Source organism: Pelobates fuscus, chromosome 4 (genome assembly GCF_036172605.1).
Source record: "Pelobates fuscus isolate aPelFus1 chromosome 4, aPelFus1.pri, whole genome shotgun sequence".
Taxonomy (NCBI): Eukaryota; Metazoa; Chordata; class Amphibia; order Anura; family Pelobatidae; genus Pelobates; species Pelobates fuscus.
This window is the reverse complement of record NC_086320.1, coordinates 31,296,925-31,317,008: the sequence shown is the minus strand read 5'-3', so window position 1 is coordinate 31,317,008 and position 20,084 is coordinate 31,296,925. Positions and strand designations below refer to the sequence as shown.

Sequence of the window (20,084 nt, the reverse complement as noted above, 5' to 3'; positions counted from 1 at the left end):
GGTCCCCCATGTAGTTTAATAATTGAATACGGAGTCCCCCAGGTAGTGTAATAATTGAATAGAGTCCCCCAAGTAGTTTAATAATTGAATACTGATTGCCCCAGGCAGTTTAATAATTGAATACTGAGTCCCCCGGGTAGTTTACTAATTGAATAGAGTCCCCCAGGTAGTTTAATAATTGAATACTGAGTCCCAAGGTAGTTTAATAATTGAATACTGATTCCCCCGGGCATTGGCGGATCCAGGGGGGGGGCAACGGGGCAATTGCCCCCCCGAGATTCTCCCCTGCCGGCTAGTGCAGGGCTGGCATTGCCCAAGCGCCAGCCCTGCAATGTGCCTGCGGACCGGGGAGGGAGATCACTGATCTCCCTCCCCGGTCCGCAGGCACATTACTGACAGCCGACCGGAAGGGGAGGGAGAGAGGACCCGGGAGCTGTTACCAGCAGCTCCTCCGGGTCCTCCTCTCGCGAGATTTGGAGCGTTGCCGCGGTTACCACGGCAACGCTCCAAATCTCGCGAGAGTGAACTCTAGCCCTGGAGCGCGGGCTAGAGTTCACTGGAACCACTGGACCACCAGGGATTCCCCACTGGGACCACCAGGGATCCAGAAATGTCCCCCCTCCTCCTCAATAAAGGTAAGAAGGGAGGGGGGACATAGATATATTTTATTAAATACATTTTTTGTTTATTTTTATTAAAAAGCCCTCCTCCCCTCCCCCCCATACACACTGCCCCCATACACACTGCCCCCATACACACTGCCCCACATACCCACTGCCCCACATACCCACTGCCCCACATACCCACTGCCCCACATACACACTGCCCCCCATACACTGCCCCACATACACTGCCCCCATACACACTGCCCCCATACACACTGCCCCCATACACACTGCTCCCATACACTGCCCCCATACACACTGCCCCCATACACACTGCCCAACATACACTGCCCCCATACACACACTGACCCCATACACACACTGACCCCATACACACACTGACCCCATACACACTACACACACTGACCCCATACACACTGCCCCCACACACACTGACCCCATACACACTGCCCAACATACACTGACCCCATACACACACTACACACACTGACCCCATACACACACTGACCCATTGGCGGATCCAGGGGGGGGGCAACGGGGCAATTGCCCCCCCCCGAGATTCTCCCCTGCCGGCTAGTGCAGGGCTGGCATTGCCCAAGCGCCAGCCCTGCAATGTGCCTGCGGACCGGGGAGGGAGATCACTGATCTCCCTCCCCGGTCCGCAGGCACATTACTGACAGCCGACCGGAAGGGGAGGGAGAGAGGACCCGGGAGCTGTTACCAGCAGCTCCTCCGGGTCCTCCTCTCGCGAGATTTGGAGCGTTGCCGCGGTTACCACGGCAACGCTCCAAATCTCGCGAGAGTGAACTCTAGCCCTGGAGCGCGGGCTAGAGTTCACTGGAACCACTGGACCACCAGGGATTCCCCACTGGGACCACCAGGGATCCAGAAATGTCCCCCCTCCTCCTCAATAAAGGTAAGAAGGGAGGGGGGACATAGATATATTTTATTAAATACATTTTTTGTTTATTTTTATTAAAAAGCCCTCCTCCCCTCCCCCCCATACACACTGCCCCCATACACACTGCCCCCATACCCACTGCCCCACATACCCACTGCCCCACATACCCACTGCCCCCATACACACTGCCCCCCATACACTGCCCCACATACACTGCCCCCATACACACTGCCCCCATACACACTGCCCCCATACACACTGCCCCCATACACACTGCCCAACATACACTGCCCCCATACACACACTGACCCCATACACACACTGACCCCATACACACACTGACCCCATACACACACTGACCCCATACACACACTACACACACTGACCCCATACACACTGCCCCCATACACACTGCCCCCATACACACTGCCCAACATACACTGACCCCATACACACACTACACACACTGACCCCATACACACACTGACCCCATACACACACTGACCCCATACACACACTGACCCCATACACACACTACACACACTGACCCCATACACACTGCCCAACATACACTGCCCCCATACACACTGCCCCCATACACACTGCCCAACATACACTGACCCCATACACACACTACACACACTGACCCCATACACACACTACACACACTGACCCCATACACACACTGACCCCATACACACACTGACCCCATACACACACTGACCCCATACACACACTGACCCCATACACACACTGACCCCATACACACACTGACCCCATACACACTGCCCAACATACACTGCCCCCATACACACACTGACCCCATACACACACTACACACACTGACCCCATACACACACTGACCCCATACACACACTGACCCCACACACACACTGACCCCATACATACACACACTGACCCCATACATACACACACTGACCCCATACACACAAGCACTGACCCCATACACACAAACACTGACCCCATACACACAAACACTGCCCCCATACACACAAACACTGACCCCATACACACACTGTCCCCATATACACACTGTCCCCATATACACACTGTCCCCATATAAACACTGTCCCCATACACACACTGCCCCACAAACACTGTCCCATACACACACTTCCCCCTTACACACACTGACCCACAAACACTGCCCCATACACACACTGACCCCTTACACACACTGACCCCATACACACACTGACCCACAAACACTGCCCCACATACAAACACTACACACACTGACCCCATACACACACTGACCCCATACACACACTGACCCCATACACACACTGCCCCCCATACACACACTGCCCCACAAACACTGCCCCCATACACACACTGCCCCACAAACACTGTCCCCATACAACACTGTCCCACAAACACTGTCCCCATACACATACTGCCCCGCACACACTGCACACCTATAAACACACAGTGCCCTACACACACTGCTGCCCCCCATACACACATTGCCCCAAACACACACACAGTGCCCCCCATACACACACTGCCCCACACATACATACAGTGCCCCCCCATACACACACTGCCCCACACAGACATACAGTGCCCCCATACACACACTGCCCCCTAACACACACACTGCCACCCTTACGCACTCACACTCACTTCACCGCTCACACACACACTGCACCTTTCACACACACACACTGCACCCCTAACACACACCACTTCTCCTATGCCCTATATCCCAGCAGACCCCAGGTAAGTTGTCAAACTGTTCTTAAACGGTATGACTACTTACTCTGGGGTGGGGTCCTGGCACTACTGGCACCATAACTACTACACTGAGCTGTAGTGGTTATTGTGCTAGGATTATTTTTTTTAAATAATCTACAAGTGCCCCTCCCGAGATCAGGCTCTGGATCCGCCACTGCCCCCGGGTAGTTTAATAATTGAATACGGAGTCCCCCAGGTAGTTTAATAATTGAATAGTGAGTACCCCAGGTAGTTTAAAAATTTAATAGTGAGTCCCACAGGTAGTTTAATAATTGAATACGGAGTCCCCCAGGTAGTTTAATAATTGAATAGTGAGTCCCCCAGGCAGTTTAATAATAGTATACCGAGTCCCCAGAGGTAGTTTAATAATTGAATACGGAGTCCCCCAGGTAGTTTAATAATTGAATAGTGAGTACCCCAGGTAGTTTAATAATCGAATACTGAGTCCCCCCAGGTAGTTTAATAATCGAATACTGAGTCCCCCAGGTAGTTTAATAATCGCATACTGAGTCCCCCAGGTAGTTTAATAATTGAATACTGAGTCCCCCAGGTAGTTTAATAATTGAATAGTGAGTCCCCCAGGTAGTTTAATAATCGAATACTGAGTCCACCAGGTAGTTTAATAATTGAATAGTGAGTACCCCAAGTAGTTTAATAATTAAATACGGAGTCCCCCAGGTAGTTTAATAATCGAATACTGAGTCACCCAGGTAGTTTAATAATTGAATAGTGAGTACCCCAAGTAGTTTAATAATTTAATACAGAGTCCCCCAGATAGTTTAATAATCGAATACTGAGTCCCCCAGGTAGTTTAATAATTGAATAGTGAGTCCCCCAGGTAGTTTAATAATTGAATACTGAGTCCCCCAGGGAAATAAAGAGCTGTTCCCCTCTCAGTCCCTATCCTACCCCACAAACCCTCTCTTTTACACTACACACATACACAATGCATTCCCCCCCCCCCACACACACACAGAAACAAACAATGTATTCCGACTCACACACAGACACACCCGAAACACACAATGCATCCCGTACGTTCTCTTACATAATTAATGCACCCCTTACAGACACACACTGCATTCAATTACATACACAGAAACAAACCTTGCACCCCTTACACAAACACACACACACACACACACACAGAAACATACAATGCATTCCTTACACGCAAACACACACTACATCCCCTATAAACACACTACATCCCTTACACAAATTGCACACATAAAACATCCCCAACTCATGGATGGGCCATGTAGGTGGATTTATGGGTGGGCATTGTAGGCGTATGCCCCCTGGGGGCCCAGACCTTGAGCTGTGTAAGGGGCCCTAAAAAATGGAGCTGCTTCCTGTTCGTTAATTGTTGAGAGCCTCTTCTACACCAGACCTGTGGAGCCAGACTGAGCCCATCATCAGCCTCTTGTCCTCATCTGGTGGTAAGTAGGCAATCCAATATATTATCAGTGGCACTAATCTCTAATTTACCTCACATTAAATGGATACTATAGTCACCAGAAGCACTACAGCATAATGCAGTGGTTCTGGTGTCTATAGCCTGTGCCTGTAGGCTTTTTAATGTAAACACACTGTCTTTTCAGATAAAAGACACTTTGTGAAGACTGGCTTTGGCCCATATGGCAGAGCATATGGGCGGGGCATTGTGATGTCACATGGTGGGCAGGACATATGGGGGGGCGGCAAAAATCTTTTTGCCTAGGGCGGAAAAAATCCGTGCACCGGCCCTGGGTGGTTTAATATGCGAATACTGGGTCCCCCAGGTAGTTTAGTCATCCAGGTAGTTTAATATGTGAATACTGGGTCCCCCAGGTAGTTTAGTCCCCCATGCAGTTTAATATGTGAATACTGGGTCCCCCAGGTAGTTTAGTCCCCCATGCGGTTTAATATGTGAATACTGGGTCCCCCAGGTAGTTTAGTCCCCCATGCGGTTTAATATGTGAATACTTGGTCCCCCAGGTAGTTTAGTCCCCCATGCAGTTTAATATGTGAATACTGGGTCCCCCAGGTAGTTTAGTCCCCCATGCGGTTTAATATGCGAATACTGGGTCCCCCAGGTAGTTTAGTCCCCCATGCAGTTTAATATGTGAATACTGGGTCCCCCAGGTAGTTTAGTCCCCCATGCAGTTTAATATGTGAATACTGGGTCCCCCAGGTAGTTTAGTCCCCCATGCAGTTTAATATGTGAATACTTGGTCCCCCAGGTAGTTTAGTCCCCCATGCAGTTTAATATGTGAATACTGGGTCCCCCAGGTGGTGTCCATGCTGCAGTTTGCTGTCACTGTTTGCTGTCACTGGGGCCAGATGGATGCAGATTGCACAGACTATAAAACAGACTATAAATAGTCAGAGCTGGCAGTGCCCTCCCTGTCGCCCCGCCCCCTCTGCCCGCAATGCAGCCAGCTCCAGCACACCGGGCACGGGAAGCCACTTCCTGCCAGCTTCCGCCCTCACCACCGGCTCTCGCGAGATCCCCGCTCTAACTGACAGGACGCTCGGCCGGATCTCGCGAGAAGTGAGCTGTGTGAGAGCGGCTGGCAGCCCGGGGGCACTGTGAGTGGCAGCAGCTCGGGGACAGGATCCGGGTCTGGGGCTTCCCTGCCTGCCAGGTAACCCGGGGGCCAGACTCCTACTAACCTCAGCCAGGGAGCAGCTTAGTGAGTGAGAGAGAGAGTTTCTGGCATCAGGAAGTGCTCACTCAGCTTAGTGAGTGAGAGAGAGAGTGCCTGGCATCAGGAAGTGCCCACTCAGCTTAGTGAGAGAGAGTGTGCCTAGCATCAGGAAGTACCCACTCAGCTTAGTAAGAGAGAGAGAGAGTGCCTGGCATCAGGAAGTGCCCACTCAGCTTAGTGAGAGAGTGAGAGAGTGAGAGAGAGAGAGAGAGAGAGAGAGTGTGTGCCTGGCATCAGGAAGTGCCCACTCAGCTTAGTGAGAGAGTGAGAGAGAGAGAGAGTGAATGGCATCAGGAAGTACCCACTCAGCTTAGTGTGAGAGAGAGTGCCTGGCATCAGGAAATACCCACTCAGCTTAGTGAGTGAGAGAGAGTGCCTGGCATCAGGAAGTGCCCACTCAGCTTAGTGAGTGAGAGTGTGCCTGGCACCAGGAAGTACCCATCCAGCTTAGTGAGAGAGAGAGTGCCTGGCATCAGGAAGTGCCCACTCAGCTTAGTGAGAGAGAGTGCCTGGCATCAGGAAGTGCCCACTCAGCTTAGTGAGAGAGAGTGCCTGGCATCAGGAAGTGCCCACTCAGCTTAGTGAGAGACAGAGAGTGCCTGGCATCAGGAAGTGCCCACTCAGCTTAGTGAGTGAGAGAGAGAGTGCTTGGCATCAGGAAGTGCCCACTCAGCTTAGTGAGTGAGAGAGAGAGTGCTTGGCATCAGGAAGTGCCCACTCAGCTTAGTGAGTGAGAGAGATAGTGCCTGGCATCAGGAAGTGCCCACTCAGCTTAGTGAGTGAGAGAGAGAGTGCCTGGCATCAGGAAGTGCCCACTCAGTGAGAGAGTGTGCCTGGCTTAAGGAAGTACCCACTCAGCTTAGTGAGAGAGAGTGCATGGCATCAGGAAGTACCCACTCAGCTTAGTGTGAGAGAGAGAGAGAGAGTGCCTGGCATCAGGAAGTACCCACTCAGCTTAGTGAGTGAGAGAGAGTGCCTGGCATCAGGAAGTGCCCACTCAGCTTAGTGAGTGAGAGAGAGTGTGCCTGGCACCAGGAAGTACCCACCCAGCTTAGTGAGAGAGTGCCTGGCATCAGGAAGTACCCACTCAGCTTAGTGAGAGAGAGAGAGTGCCTGGCATCAGGAAGTACCCACTCAGCTTAGTGAGAGAGAGTGCCTGGCATCAGGAAGTGCCCACTCAGCTTAGTGAGAGAGAGAGAGTGCCTGGCATCAGGAAGTGCCCACTCAGCTTAGTGAGTGAGAGAGTGCCTGGCATCAGGAAGTGCCCACTCAGCTTAGTGAGAGAGAGAGAGAGTGCCTGGCATCAGGAAGTACCCACTCAGCTTAGTGAGAGAGAGTGCATGGCATCAGGAAGTACCCACTCAGCTTAGTGTGAGAGAGAGTGCCTGGCATCAGGAAGTACCCACCCAGCTTAGTGTGAGAGAGAGTGCCTGGCATCAGGAAGTACCCACCCAGCTTAGTGAGAGAGAGAGAGAGAGTGCCTGGCATCAGGAAGTACCCACTCAGCTTAGTGAGAGAGAGTGCCTGGCATCAGGAAATACCCACTCAGCTTAGTGAGTGAGAGAGAGTGCCTGGCATCAGGAAGTGCCCACTCAGCTTAGTGAGTGAGAGTGTGCCTGGCACCAGGAAGTACCCATCCAGCTTAGTGAGAGAGAGAGTGCCTGGCATCAGGAAGTGCCCACTCAGCTTAGTGAGAGAGAGTGCCTGGCATCAGGAAGTGCCCACTCAGCTTAGTGAGAGAGAGTGCCTGGCATCAGGAAGTGCCCACTCAGCTTAGTGAGAGACAGAGAGTGCCTGGCATCAGGAAGTGCCCACTCAGCTTAGTGAGTGAGAGAGAGTGCTTGGCATCAGGAAGTGCCCACTCAGCTTAGTGAGTGAGAGAGATAGTGCCTGGCATCAGGAAGTGCCCACTCAGCTTAGTGAGTGAGAGAGAGAGTGCCTGGCATCAGGAAGTGCCCACTCAGCTTAGTGAGAGAGAGAGAGAGTGCCTGGCATCAGGAAGTGCCCACTCAGCTTAGTGAGAGAGAGAGTGAGTGCCTGGCATCAGGAAGTGCCCACTCAGCTTAGAGAGAGAGAGTGCCTGGCATCAGGAAGTGCCCACTCAGCTTAGTGAGAGAGAGTGCCTGGCACCAGGAAGTGCCCACTCAGCTTAGTGAGAGAGAGAGTGCCTGGCACCAGGAAGTGCCCACTCAGCTTTGTGAGAGGGAGAGAGCCTGGCACCAGGAAGTGCCCACTTAGCTTAGTGAGAGAGAGTGCCTGGCATCAGGAAGTGCCCACTCAGCTGAATATCAGAGATCAAGAAGTGCCCACTCAGCTGTGTGTGTGAGTGAGTGCCTAGCATCAAGAAGTCCCCACTAAGATGAGTATCAGAGATCAGGAAGTCTCCACTCAGCTTAGTGAGTGAGTTCCTGGCATCAGGAAGTCCCCACTCAGCTAAGTGAGAAGCCTGTGATTCTATACTCAGCTGTGTGTAGGGGAAGACGGGAGCCTATAATACTATAACTCTTACCACGCTCAGCCAGTGATCAGGAAGTCTAAGGGAGTAGAAAGATTCTGTCACTTTACCTCTCTGTCATGTTTAGCCTTATGTCTGGAAGCTCTCACTCAACTGAGCAAAGTGTATGTGAGAGTAAAACCTCTGTACTGTAACTCTTATTATGCTCAGCAATTTATAAGAGACATAGAGTCCTCAGCTGATTTGAAGTGTTAGGGTAAGGACAGACTGCTGTTATAACTCTTATAATGCTCAGCCAGACATCTAGAAGCCCTCACTTAGCTGAGGGAAGTGGAAGGGAATGGGAAAGAAAGCTGTAACCTCTATCATGCTCAGCCAGCACTCATCCAGTACTCACATACAGGAATTCCCACTCTATCTAGCTGAGTAAATTTGTAAGGAGATAAGAACACTTACCTGCCGCTTGTTTGGCTCAGCATGATAACAGTTGCAGTCCTGAGTAGTGGTGGCACATAATGCCAGCTAAAAAAAAGTGGAAAGCTAAAGTTTCTTCCCCACCCCAACATCTGAGCCAGCTAAATGGTTGACTTCCCAGAGAATTATGGGTGGTGTCACACCACAGCTTTATCAGTGGTAGACTGTGCCTATCGGGTAAAGTTAATTAAAACACAGAGCTACCCACTGAATTGTATATTGGAGGTAGACCTCTGTTATGCTAGCACTTGCGGACTACAAAAGCAATTCTGTTTAGTAAACTTTATTACTGACTAAATGGAATTGGAGTTGTTGCCCATAACTGCTAGACGGAGTAATAAACTTTGCCCCTGTCTTTTTAGGGCATTTGTGAGGGTATGTCACGGAACATTGTATTTAGGTAAAAGGATGTTATGCAAAATAATGGATTAGATTTTAATTCAATAAATTCCATATGTTGTTTGCTCCCCATTTTCTGCGATAACATCTGAAAATGACAAGTTAATTGTACCGTACCTGATTATATTTTATATTTTATTTGGTTTTATACTATAATAAATGTGATCAGACTGTTGTTTGCATTACGGAATTAGCCAGTCTTTTTACAAGCATGGTTATGTGTAGTTTCAGTAATGTATTTTCACAGGGGATGATCACAAACAATGATGCTTTTTTTTTAGGGTAGCAGTGATTTTTTTATTTTATAATTCAGACACGTTGTATGCATTTCTCTTAAGCATCCCTGGTTAATTTGAACCCCCCTGTAATCATTATAGGATGATCTAACTATTTACATACATTTGGCCCACCTGGTACCATTTGTTTTGCTCTCACTACAGCCCAATCTGAAGCTCTCTCTGCGTCAGGTGAGCAAGGCTGTGCAGGGCGATCAGCTCAAGGTAGCTTATATTATAAGTGATTCTTTTAAGGTCCTCCCTTCTGATTATATTGCAAATTCACAGGATGAAAACCCATTAACACTGTTTCTGATTGTTTTTTTTTGGTTTGTTTTTAAGCGGCTTTATCTCCCCCTTCCAAAATAAGTATTTAATAAAGATAGGATGTTTATGAAATACTCACATTGCCTGTGTTGGAATTTTACTAAAATCCCAACCCAGACAAAACATATTATTAAACAAAGTAGGGATTGCTTGACAAAAAGGCGGTGCTAACTTTTGTCCAGCTAGTCAATTTCCCCAGCCGTCACCAGTGTTGGCTGTAGGGAAAGCAGCTGTGTCTGCTAAGGATCCCGCGTTCTCGTAGGATCTTCTATAGACATCAGTACTGTATTTGCTTGCATGTACAAGTGTACTCCTGGCAGCTGAAGCAGATGCGGTGGATCAAGATGACGATGCATGCAAGGGACCGGTTCAGTTAAGTAAAACTCCCCTTCTCCTACCCCATCATCATTCCTCCAGCAGTCAACGTGGGGGTCTTAGTAAATTATGCAAACTGCCATATAGGACAAATTGCTATATTGTGAACAATCACTGTGGAGATCAATAGAATTTCAATTAACATTCAGTACTCTGCATCCAGAACCTATTTTGCCTTGATAAATCTCCTCCAAAAGTATTTTCTTTTAAAGGAATACTTTATGAAATAAACATAATTTTTTTGTGCCATTAATTAACACTATAAGCACCATAACCACTACAGATCGCTCCAGTGGTTATGGTGCCAAGATTCCTCTGGCGTTCCTCCAGTGTAAGTAGGAAAATCATTTGCTAACGGATTGTACAACTTACCTGTGATCCACGGACAACAGTCACTTTTTCTGGACATCTCTGCCAGGCCAGCTCATGAGTGTCAGCCAATCACTCTCAGCCAAGTTCTCACTGGGACACTATTGTGTAACAACTTAAACCGATTTTTGTACTTTTGGAGCAAAGCTATATATATATATTTTTTATATATGCTATATACACTGATTTCTACAGATAGTAAACAGATTGTAGTACTATCTGTAGTACCCAGTTTTGTTCTCGTGGAACCCCAGGGTGTTGCCGAACACTAATTGGGAAGCACTGCTATATAGGATGATGTTGATACTGCAATAATTGGACTTATCCTTAAAATACCTAAGATTATGACTTGACCAGGCCAAGGAGTTACACAACAGGCATTCCTATACATATTACTACTAACACCCAGCTTTTTTATTTTATTTTAAATAAAGCTCTATAAATGTACCTCTTGCCTGGCTCTGACTGGAAAAACAAATTATCTTGGCTATAGAGTTTGTAGATCTGGCTTTTAAAATAATAAATAAATGTTTGATAAGTGTTGTCCCAGATTTTAAACCGGTAAGAGCAAGACACCAGTTGAGAGAAGCAGTGTGATTCTAATTGAAAGATTCTTGATTGCCATCCTTTAACAGTTCTGTAAGGGATTTGTGGAATCGTGATGGGCAATGCCTATTCTTAAAGCCGGATTATCTGCTCTATTCTATATATAGATGTATGTCTTGTAACCTCCTCCCCCCCCATCGCTGTTTTGTTGACTTTCCTTTGATGTTTAACACCTTCATGACAGATGAGTTGTCACATGTGTTCCAATATTTCAAATGGACAAACAGTAACACTTTAATTTTAGGGGTGTGAGTGGGTGTGTTGCCAGGGACAGGGACATTCTCTGAGAAATTTTACTAATTTATGCGACTAAAATGTAATTTAGAGCAAGAACATTGTATCTTATTTACACCAACTGGTTTCTAAACACATTTACTGGGAGTATTTTTGCTGTGGAGCTCTGTTATACACTCAGACACATTACTGGGAGTATTATTGACACATTACTGGGAGTATTATTGCTGTGGAGCTCTGTTATACACCCAGACACATTACTGGGAGTATTATTGCTGTGGAGCTCTGTTATACACATAGACACATTACTGGGAGTATTATTGCTGTGGAGCTCTGTTATACACTCAGACACATTACTGGGAGTATTATTACTGTGGAGCTCTGTTATACACTCAGACACATTACAGGGAGTATTATTGACACATTACTGGGAGTATTATTGACACATTACTGGGAGTATTATTGCTGTGGAGCTCTGTTATACACTCAGACACATTACTGGGAGTATTATTGACACAAGAAAAAGAAGAGACTTAGAATGTAAGATGAATCACATCTAAGTTTCAGCGAGGTTACGGGGAGTAGTAGGGGCTTAACCCCGGTTAGACAAAAATAGGACAAAAGGAAAGAAAATGGGAAAAAGGAGAACCACCCATTAAAGGTGGGTGGAGTCCATTCCCACTTCTAACTACTCCCTTAGGTATAGGGTCACAACTTTAAGGTTTCAATACCTAGGTTACACGTCACTTCAAACACTATGGCTGGTTTTTTATCTAATAAGCAGGATTTCAATACATGGTGCAAAGACGCTGAAAATGTATTTTCCAATGATAATCTTGAAAATAACTATGCTTCTCCCGACATTAATCAGTCCTTTAATACAGTAACTAAAACTTACAAACAACAAATTAGGACATGTTGGGAAATATCCTCTTTAGAAAACTATATCAAGAAAGATATGATCCCGAGGGGTCTCAGAGTAAGGAACACTCCCACAGCTTACACCGATAACTCTGATTTTATGAAAGAGTGGGAACTCTCAGCTGGAACCTGCTCAAGAAGGTTTATGGAAATTATATGTACATTTGAGAAAGCTAAACTAGACAACACCAACTTAAAACTTGGAGAGGAAATAGAAAAACTAAACCAGTTCAAAGGGGAACCCACTTTCCCACCCCTTGAAAGTAAACTCAAGCTAAACCTGGAAAGGTATCAGGAGTCAATTAAATTTAGGAAGCATCAGAAATTTCTCAGAGACTCTAGGGATTATCAAACCGGTAATATTTACAATTTCCCCACCCGCCGCCTGAGACGAAACTCTGAAAACTACCTAACTTCCGATTATGACTCTTCTGACCCTGACTCCAATAATATACCGTCGAACTCACAACCCCCGACTCAAACCCCCTCTAACCCTGCCAACCCCCGTAGCATTCTAAAAAACAAAGGGGTGGATTTTTTAGAAATAAGCCAACAGGAAGATTTTCCCAACTATCAAACACGGTTCCAAACCAGAAACAGGGACAGAGGGAGAGACAGAGAGGGGAGGAGAGGGGGAAGAAGAAGACGGTATTAAGACCTGACCCTATACCTAAAACCACCTATACTCCAAAATTACAAGTAATTAACCTATCATCATGTCAACTAGATAAATTTCAGCTTAATATCTTGGAAAAGGGCCTTTCATTTGTCCCCACTCCAGCTTTCGATAGATTCATATGGATTAAAGATTTACATCTATTCATACGGAAGCTGGCACTTCACAAATTTCACGAATTGAACAAAGAGAAGAAGGCTAAATCTCTAGGTCTCTCTGGTAGGGACATTGATTGTCTAAACACTCTAGTCTCCCTCCTTGACGAGAATGATATACAACCATCATTTAAACACACTGAATTAAAACCTAAAAGTCACTTTACTCCCAACTTTTCATCTTTCAGAAATATTGATTTATTCCTTGAGGCTGTCAAGAGCGAGATTGAGGGTATACAATATAACAACCTCCACTCCTTTCCTCACGACAATCTGTCCAAAAAAGAACAGACGGCCCTTAAATCACTTAAAGATAACAATGATGTGATCATTAAACAGGCAGACAAGGGGGGCAATGTTGTAGTCATGGACACATCTAACTATGAGAAAATGGTGAAGAAGGTCCTGAATAATGAAGATACCTACAGGATCATCCCTTCTGACCCTACCAATACTTTTCTCCAGAGTTACAAAGCAATTTTGGACGATGGCCGCAGTGGAGGGTTGCTATCGGATGGGGAATATCACTTTATCCTCAACCGTCAACCAAGGATAGCAACCTTCTACTGCCTGCCGAAAATCCACAAATGTTTGGAGGATCCACCAGGCCGCCCAATAGTTTCTGGGATCAACAATCTCACCCAGAACGGCAGCCTTTATATTGACCAGATCCTCAGACCTTTTGTCGAACGTTTACCCTCATACATCAGGGATACAAAACAGGCTCTATCTTTACTTCTTAATCAAAAGATAGAACCAACTGCAAACCTTTGTAGCCTCGATGTTGAGGCACTTTATTCCTCCATCCCTCACCAAAGAGGGATTCAACATGTCAAACACTTTTTGGACAGAAGAGGCCCTGAATATCAAGCACACACTACTTTTACTCTAAAACTTCTCAACTTCATTCTATCCCATAATTACTTCTTGTTCCACAATAAGTACTACCACCAGGTGAGAGGTACGGCGATGGGCACGGCTTGTGCTCCATCGTATGCCAACCTCCACCTGGGCTGGTGGGAAGAACAGTTGAGGGCATCTGACAGTCTCTCCCCCTTTATATCCAAGATTATTTCTTGGCACAGGTATATTGACGATGTCATTATAGTGTGGCAGGGCACTAGGGAGGAATTCGACAATTTCGTGTCCCTCCTAAACATCAACGAAGATAACCTTAGATTTACTGCAGAATTTGGGGGCTCAACTTTAAATTTTCTCGACCTAACTATTTCGGTCTGTAATGACGGTTCCCTAAATACCACCTTATTCAAGAAACCATCTGCATCCAACTCCCTTTTGAAATGGGACAGTTTTCATCCTAGCCCCTTAAAGCAGGGTATTCCCACAGGACAATATCTCAGGCTGCGGCGCAATTGCACAGATACATCGGACTTCCAATTGAAAGCCAAAGCTCTGAGACAACAGTTCAAGGAGAAGGGGTACCCGAATAGGTGCCTCAAGAGGGCCTATAAAAGGGCACTGTTAACTGACAGGGAGGACTTATTGACAGAATCACCCTACCCTGACAAAATTAATAAGAAAACAATCAGGATGATAGGGACTTTCGATACCGGCTGGAACGAGGTCAAAAATTCCATTCAGAAGTTTTGGCCCATTCTCCTTAAAGACACCCATCTTAAGGATGTACTGAGCCCTCAAGCCTCCATAACAGCCCGGAGAGGTAAGAACCTCAGAGATATTCTTGTCCCCAGCCACTTTTCAACTAGACAAAACACAAATCCCACATGGCTGGGACGCAAGATCCCAACAGGCTCATATGCCTGTGGCAGATGTGTGGCTTGCAGATTTATCCTTAGAGATTCCAAAAACGTAAGCGACAGTGAAGGCAAACAAACCTTCCAAATTCCCCATTTTTTCAACTGCAATTCAATGGGGGTAGTATACCTGCTCACTTGTAGTTGCAAGATGATGTATGTGGGGAAAACATTCCGGGCTCTCAAGGAACGTATTAAGGAACACGTCAGGTCCCCAAAAAACCGCCTAGACACTCCAATCTCTAGACACCTCAAGGAATGCCACGATGGGTCCTCTAAAGATATACGATTCTGTGGCCTTGAACTCGTAAAACGCGAACAGAGACGAGGTGACTATGATAAGATCCTACGCCAAAGAGAGTGTAGGTGGATCTACAAATTGAACACCCTAAACCCTAAAGGCCTAAATGAGGGGTTTTCTTTCTCTCCATTTATTTGATGCACCAGGCACCAGTCAAAACTGAGGTGCTTATAGTATACATATTTTCCTTTTTTCTTTCTTGATATTATATATTTTTTCTAAATGTTAATTTACTGGCAACTAATATACAGTGTGCTGATCTATAGTGACTATTATAAGTACACAGTTCATGGTAATACTAACAATTTTCACAAGACCACCATATCGCTACTTGTCCACAGGTGACTAACCCATGCCTAATCGACTTAATAAGGTACACTTCTGGAATGAGGTGCCTCAGTGGGGACCTTTTATACACTGGTTCAACATCTACACTACTACAATCCAGACCACTGTCGTCACAGCGGGGATGACTACCTCGACACAAAAGTAACAGGTCCCCTGCACTAGGGGACACTTTGTATCCAGGCCATATTGCCGGAGAGGCACTCAGCTCCCTATAATGGAGCAATTACATCCCCTGCCTGACGATATACAGACAGACTTTACACTTCTGCCTCAATGATCCCCTTTTGATTTTGACTGACTCTGTACCTTTACTGAGTCATAGACATGATTTATGCACTATGGACACTGTGCAACACTTTGTGTTTTCACAGTTTAAACCATTGGTAATCATCCCCCTTAGGGATATAAGGGCCCTGCACCAGTTCAGCAGTGATGCCCCCTTTTTCCAAACACGCCCACCGACCCCTCCAGGATTGGCCTGGAGAGGGAGTGGGTGGCGAAATCCACCTAAACTCAAGAAAGTACGGATTGGATGATTACCAAGGAGGGGAGGGATTAGACCCCCCTTATAAACAGGTCCGGGAACTCACACTGAGTAGCTCTTGAGAAAGGCGTCCAGTAACGCCGAAACGCGCGTCGAGCTTGCGGGCTTGCTCCTTACTGATGCATTCACTCTGAAGTTTTGACCCACCTGGGCTCCCACTATGTCTACGCCGATTCTAGCATATTATTTTGAGGGATACCATTAGGCTGCCTCGAAGCAGCAGTTTGAGTTTGCTACAAGGTAGTCAGTTAGTTCAGGGCGTATTTATAGGTAGTTTACTTTGTATCCGCTGGGATCCTTATTCTCCTATACGTCCATACTGGTAACTACTGTACTTACCTCTCCGCTACTCTCTATCTGCTGCTAGCCGCTGGTCCCACTTTTCAAGTTTTGAGGGATAGCAAGAGGCTGCGTTGAAGCAGCAGCTGTTGTGGATGTGAGCTGGGTATTTGGTTAAGGACATTGAAATAGAGGTATTTCTCACTAAGTGTATGCTGGTAGGACTGTTCACTCCCCCATGGTGTCACTTATCACACGGAGGAATAGTTGAACAGATCCGAGACATATTAACAGCTAAACAGAACGTGAGAAAGATTTGTTCACATCTATGTTAAGTAAATACGTTTGGTACCAGTTCCTTATACCTTTACCGCCGCTTTCGCAGCATTTATCCGCTCTCCATTACTTTTACTGCTTTGTATTGCTAGAATCTGACTATTAGCTCTACCCGATATAGGGGAGGTGTATGCTGGTTACTTTGATCCTTTTTTTAGGTCTCTGTACTCCTACCCATCCCTGCCCCCTATAACATAATTTGGGTACCTACATGGGAACATTTCCAGACTTTTAATAGATGTTGTTGCATCTTCCACTTTAAAACACTTTTGTTAGGGTGTGTTTTATTTTTATTTATTATCTTTATATTTTTTTGGGGTGAATTTGTTCACCAATCACTTTAACACTTCTGCTAGGGTATATCTATTATCCTTTTTAAACATTAAAATTAAAGTCCAATATATGTTTTTTTGTTAGGTAAACCTGTTTACCCATTACTAGAAATAAAGATTTATTACCATATTTTTGTGACCCTATACCTAAGGGAGTAGTTAGAAGTGGGAATGGACTCCACCCACCTTTAATGGGTGGTTCTCCTTTTTCCCATTTTCTTTCCTTTTGTCGTATTATTGACACATTACTGGGAGTATTATTGCTGTGGAGCTCTGTTATACACCCAGACACATTACTGGGAGTATTATTGCTGTGGAGCTCTGTTATACACATAGACACATTACTGGGAGTATTATTGCTGTGGAGCTCTGTTATACACTCAGACACATTACTGGGAGTATTATTACTGTGGAACTCTGTTATACACTCAGACACATTACTGGTAGTATTATTGCTGTGGAGCTCTGTTATACACTCAGACACATTACAGGGAGTATTATTGCTGTGGAGCTCTGTTATACACGCAGACACATTACTGGGAGTATTATTGCTGTGGAGCTCTGTTATACACCCAGACACATTACAGGGAGTATTATTGCTGTGGAGCTCTGTTATACACGCAGACACATTACTGGGAGTGTTATTGCTGTGGAGCTCTGTTATACACCCAGACACATTACTGGGAGTATTATTGCTGTGGAGCTCTGTTATACACGCAGACACATTACTGGGAGTGTTATTGCTGTGGAGCTCTGTTATACACGCAGACACACCAACAATATAGAGCTCCTAGAAAAGAGGGTCAGAGGGATTTGGGCAGAAAATAGCGACTGTCCCGCCTAGATTGGGTCACGTGGGATTAATGCTGTCAAGAATTAGTGGGGTTTGCACAATTCCTGCAAGGATAGGATGAAGCATATTTGGGATTTTCCCCCATTAGTTGCTACTCCCTGCAATGACCGTATTATACCAATTTTCAGGGACACTCAGAGTAATCTAACCTCTAAAGCTCTCTGCAGTATAGTGTATTGCCTAGCAATCCCTGGGACACTTTGGCCCGTTTAATATAACCCGCTTTAAGAATTATTTTATATTAACCAAATGTATTCAAGGGTGCCCCAATCTCAGCCATATTGATAATGCTTTATGCTTACTGTATACTAACTATTCCCAATGCATGACGGTATTGTTGGAACACCCTAGCTCAAGTCAACCCTTAAAAGGAGTCTTCGGACTGTTCTATTCATTTGTGCAAGTTGGCTTGTTCATATTTTTCATATGTGGGCCACCATTTAATGGCTGTGCAACTGACTGAGTCTTTTTAGCTGTACTTATTTTGTTAAAAAAGAATGCAATGTTCTGTCATGAATAGAATTGCATTATTATGCTTTATTAGATATTCATTGTCTAATATATTTCTCATTTGTTCTCTTTTTCTAGGCTTTGCAATTCCTTTTCTGCTGTAAGAAGAAAAAAAAATTTCAAAAATGCCTGCAGGTAGGTAGTCAATGAATAATTTTCACTATAATTTTTTTTTTTGTAATATTGAATTAATTTTACTAATGCCGTTTCCATTATACATAGTAATGTTTTTGTTAATTAGATCTCATGTCTAGGTTTTTATAGGATATTTCTTCATTTATTTTTATATAAGTAGGGCACACAGTGCTTCATTAATGGTAAAATATTTATATAACTTTTATGTTCAAAATACATTCTCAGAATTGATAATCGTGAGGGACTTTTGAATAAAAGCAGCTTTTATTCCGACGCATCTGGGATTTACTAGATAACCAGTTATAAGAAGAAGAAAAATTACCGTAGATTTGTCTCGCTGGCTTTCTCAGTTAAGCTGCGTTTTTCATTTGACTTCCAGCCTAACTCTGTGTTGTGCTCTTTTTAGCTTTTCTGAGATATCTCTTATTTTAAGGACCACACAGTGCTGTTCTTTTCTCCTGCAGCCCTGGCAGCCTGCCGTTTAGCAGTAAGAATTGTAGCGAGGCTGAGCGAATCTTACATTTTTAGGTCAGCGTCATTTAGCTCTCTGTGTGCCATTGAAGAAGCTGTCTTGCAGGTCTAGGCTGCTTACCAGGTGGAAAACAAAACAGAACTTGAAACTGATTTTGGTGGGTTAAATATATGAAAAAAGAAAACACTGCAGAGGGAGCCATGTTTAAAGAAGGAAGCTTTGCAGATTTCAATATAGCAGAAGGATCCCTTCAATCATTGAATCCCTTTGTAATTGGAGAATACATATGATGGAACTCATAGAATGTGTTTCCCAATAGGTTGTCAGACTTGGTACACAAATCACAGTTATACAGACTGCCGTTCCTAATTATGTGACATGTCTTGAATGGGATTCGTGCCCAGATTTACCCACTGACACAGTCTGATAGGTTTTCTGTAAAGCCAGACAATCACAATGTATGAGATCATCTCCTTATTTTGGGGGGCACACAAATGATGTTGTCTGTTGCAGTAAACTCTTCTTTTGGACCAATCAGGATAAATGTTCCAGATTTGTTATTTTATTTCTTGGATATAATTTTGTGCACTGGAATTGTTCAAATATGTTAACTTAATAGCTATCTTGCCTTTTTATGGTTTTCAATTTTGGGGCATAGTTCCAGTAGATATCAATGTAGGATTAAGGGCCTCTGTGACTGTGCTAGGTATTGTAAGCATGAAAGGATTTTGTTTGTTATTTGAATTATGCATCTGCAGGGTGATACACTAAGTTATGAGTTTGCTATAATTCTGCAAGTTAAGAAATTCTCACCCTCGGCACTGCCTTGATTTAGCCCTGAATTGGAGCTTTTCCAAAATATCCAAATGAGTCCTGGATTGCTTGGAAATTCATGTTCCTTATTAAGCAACTAAAATTATTAAAACTGTCTGTCACCTTATTGTGGTATTTGCAT

The 20,084-nt window shown here is 45.2% G+C and overlaps 1 protein-coding gene across 2 annotated transcripts in view; it reads left to right on the top strand.

Moving 5' to 3' along the window:
- Positions 1-5,850: 5,850 nt before the first annotated feature.
- EFR3A (EFR3 homolog A) overlaps positions 5,851-20,084 on the top strand; it is a 151,976-nt gene continuing 137,742 nt past the window's right edge. For both annotated transcript variants that reach the window (XM_063451046.1, XM_063451045.1), the window contains exons 1-2: positions 5,851-5,915; positions 18,601-18,657. In XM_063451046.1, coding sequence (XP_063307116.1) covers positions 18,648-18,657 — 10 coding nt within the window. In that variant the 5' untranslated portion in view covers positions 5,851-5,915; positions 18,601-18,647. The remainder of the gene's footprint in view (positions 5,916-18,600; positions 18,658-20,084) is intronic.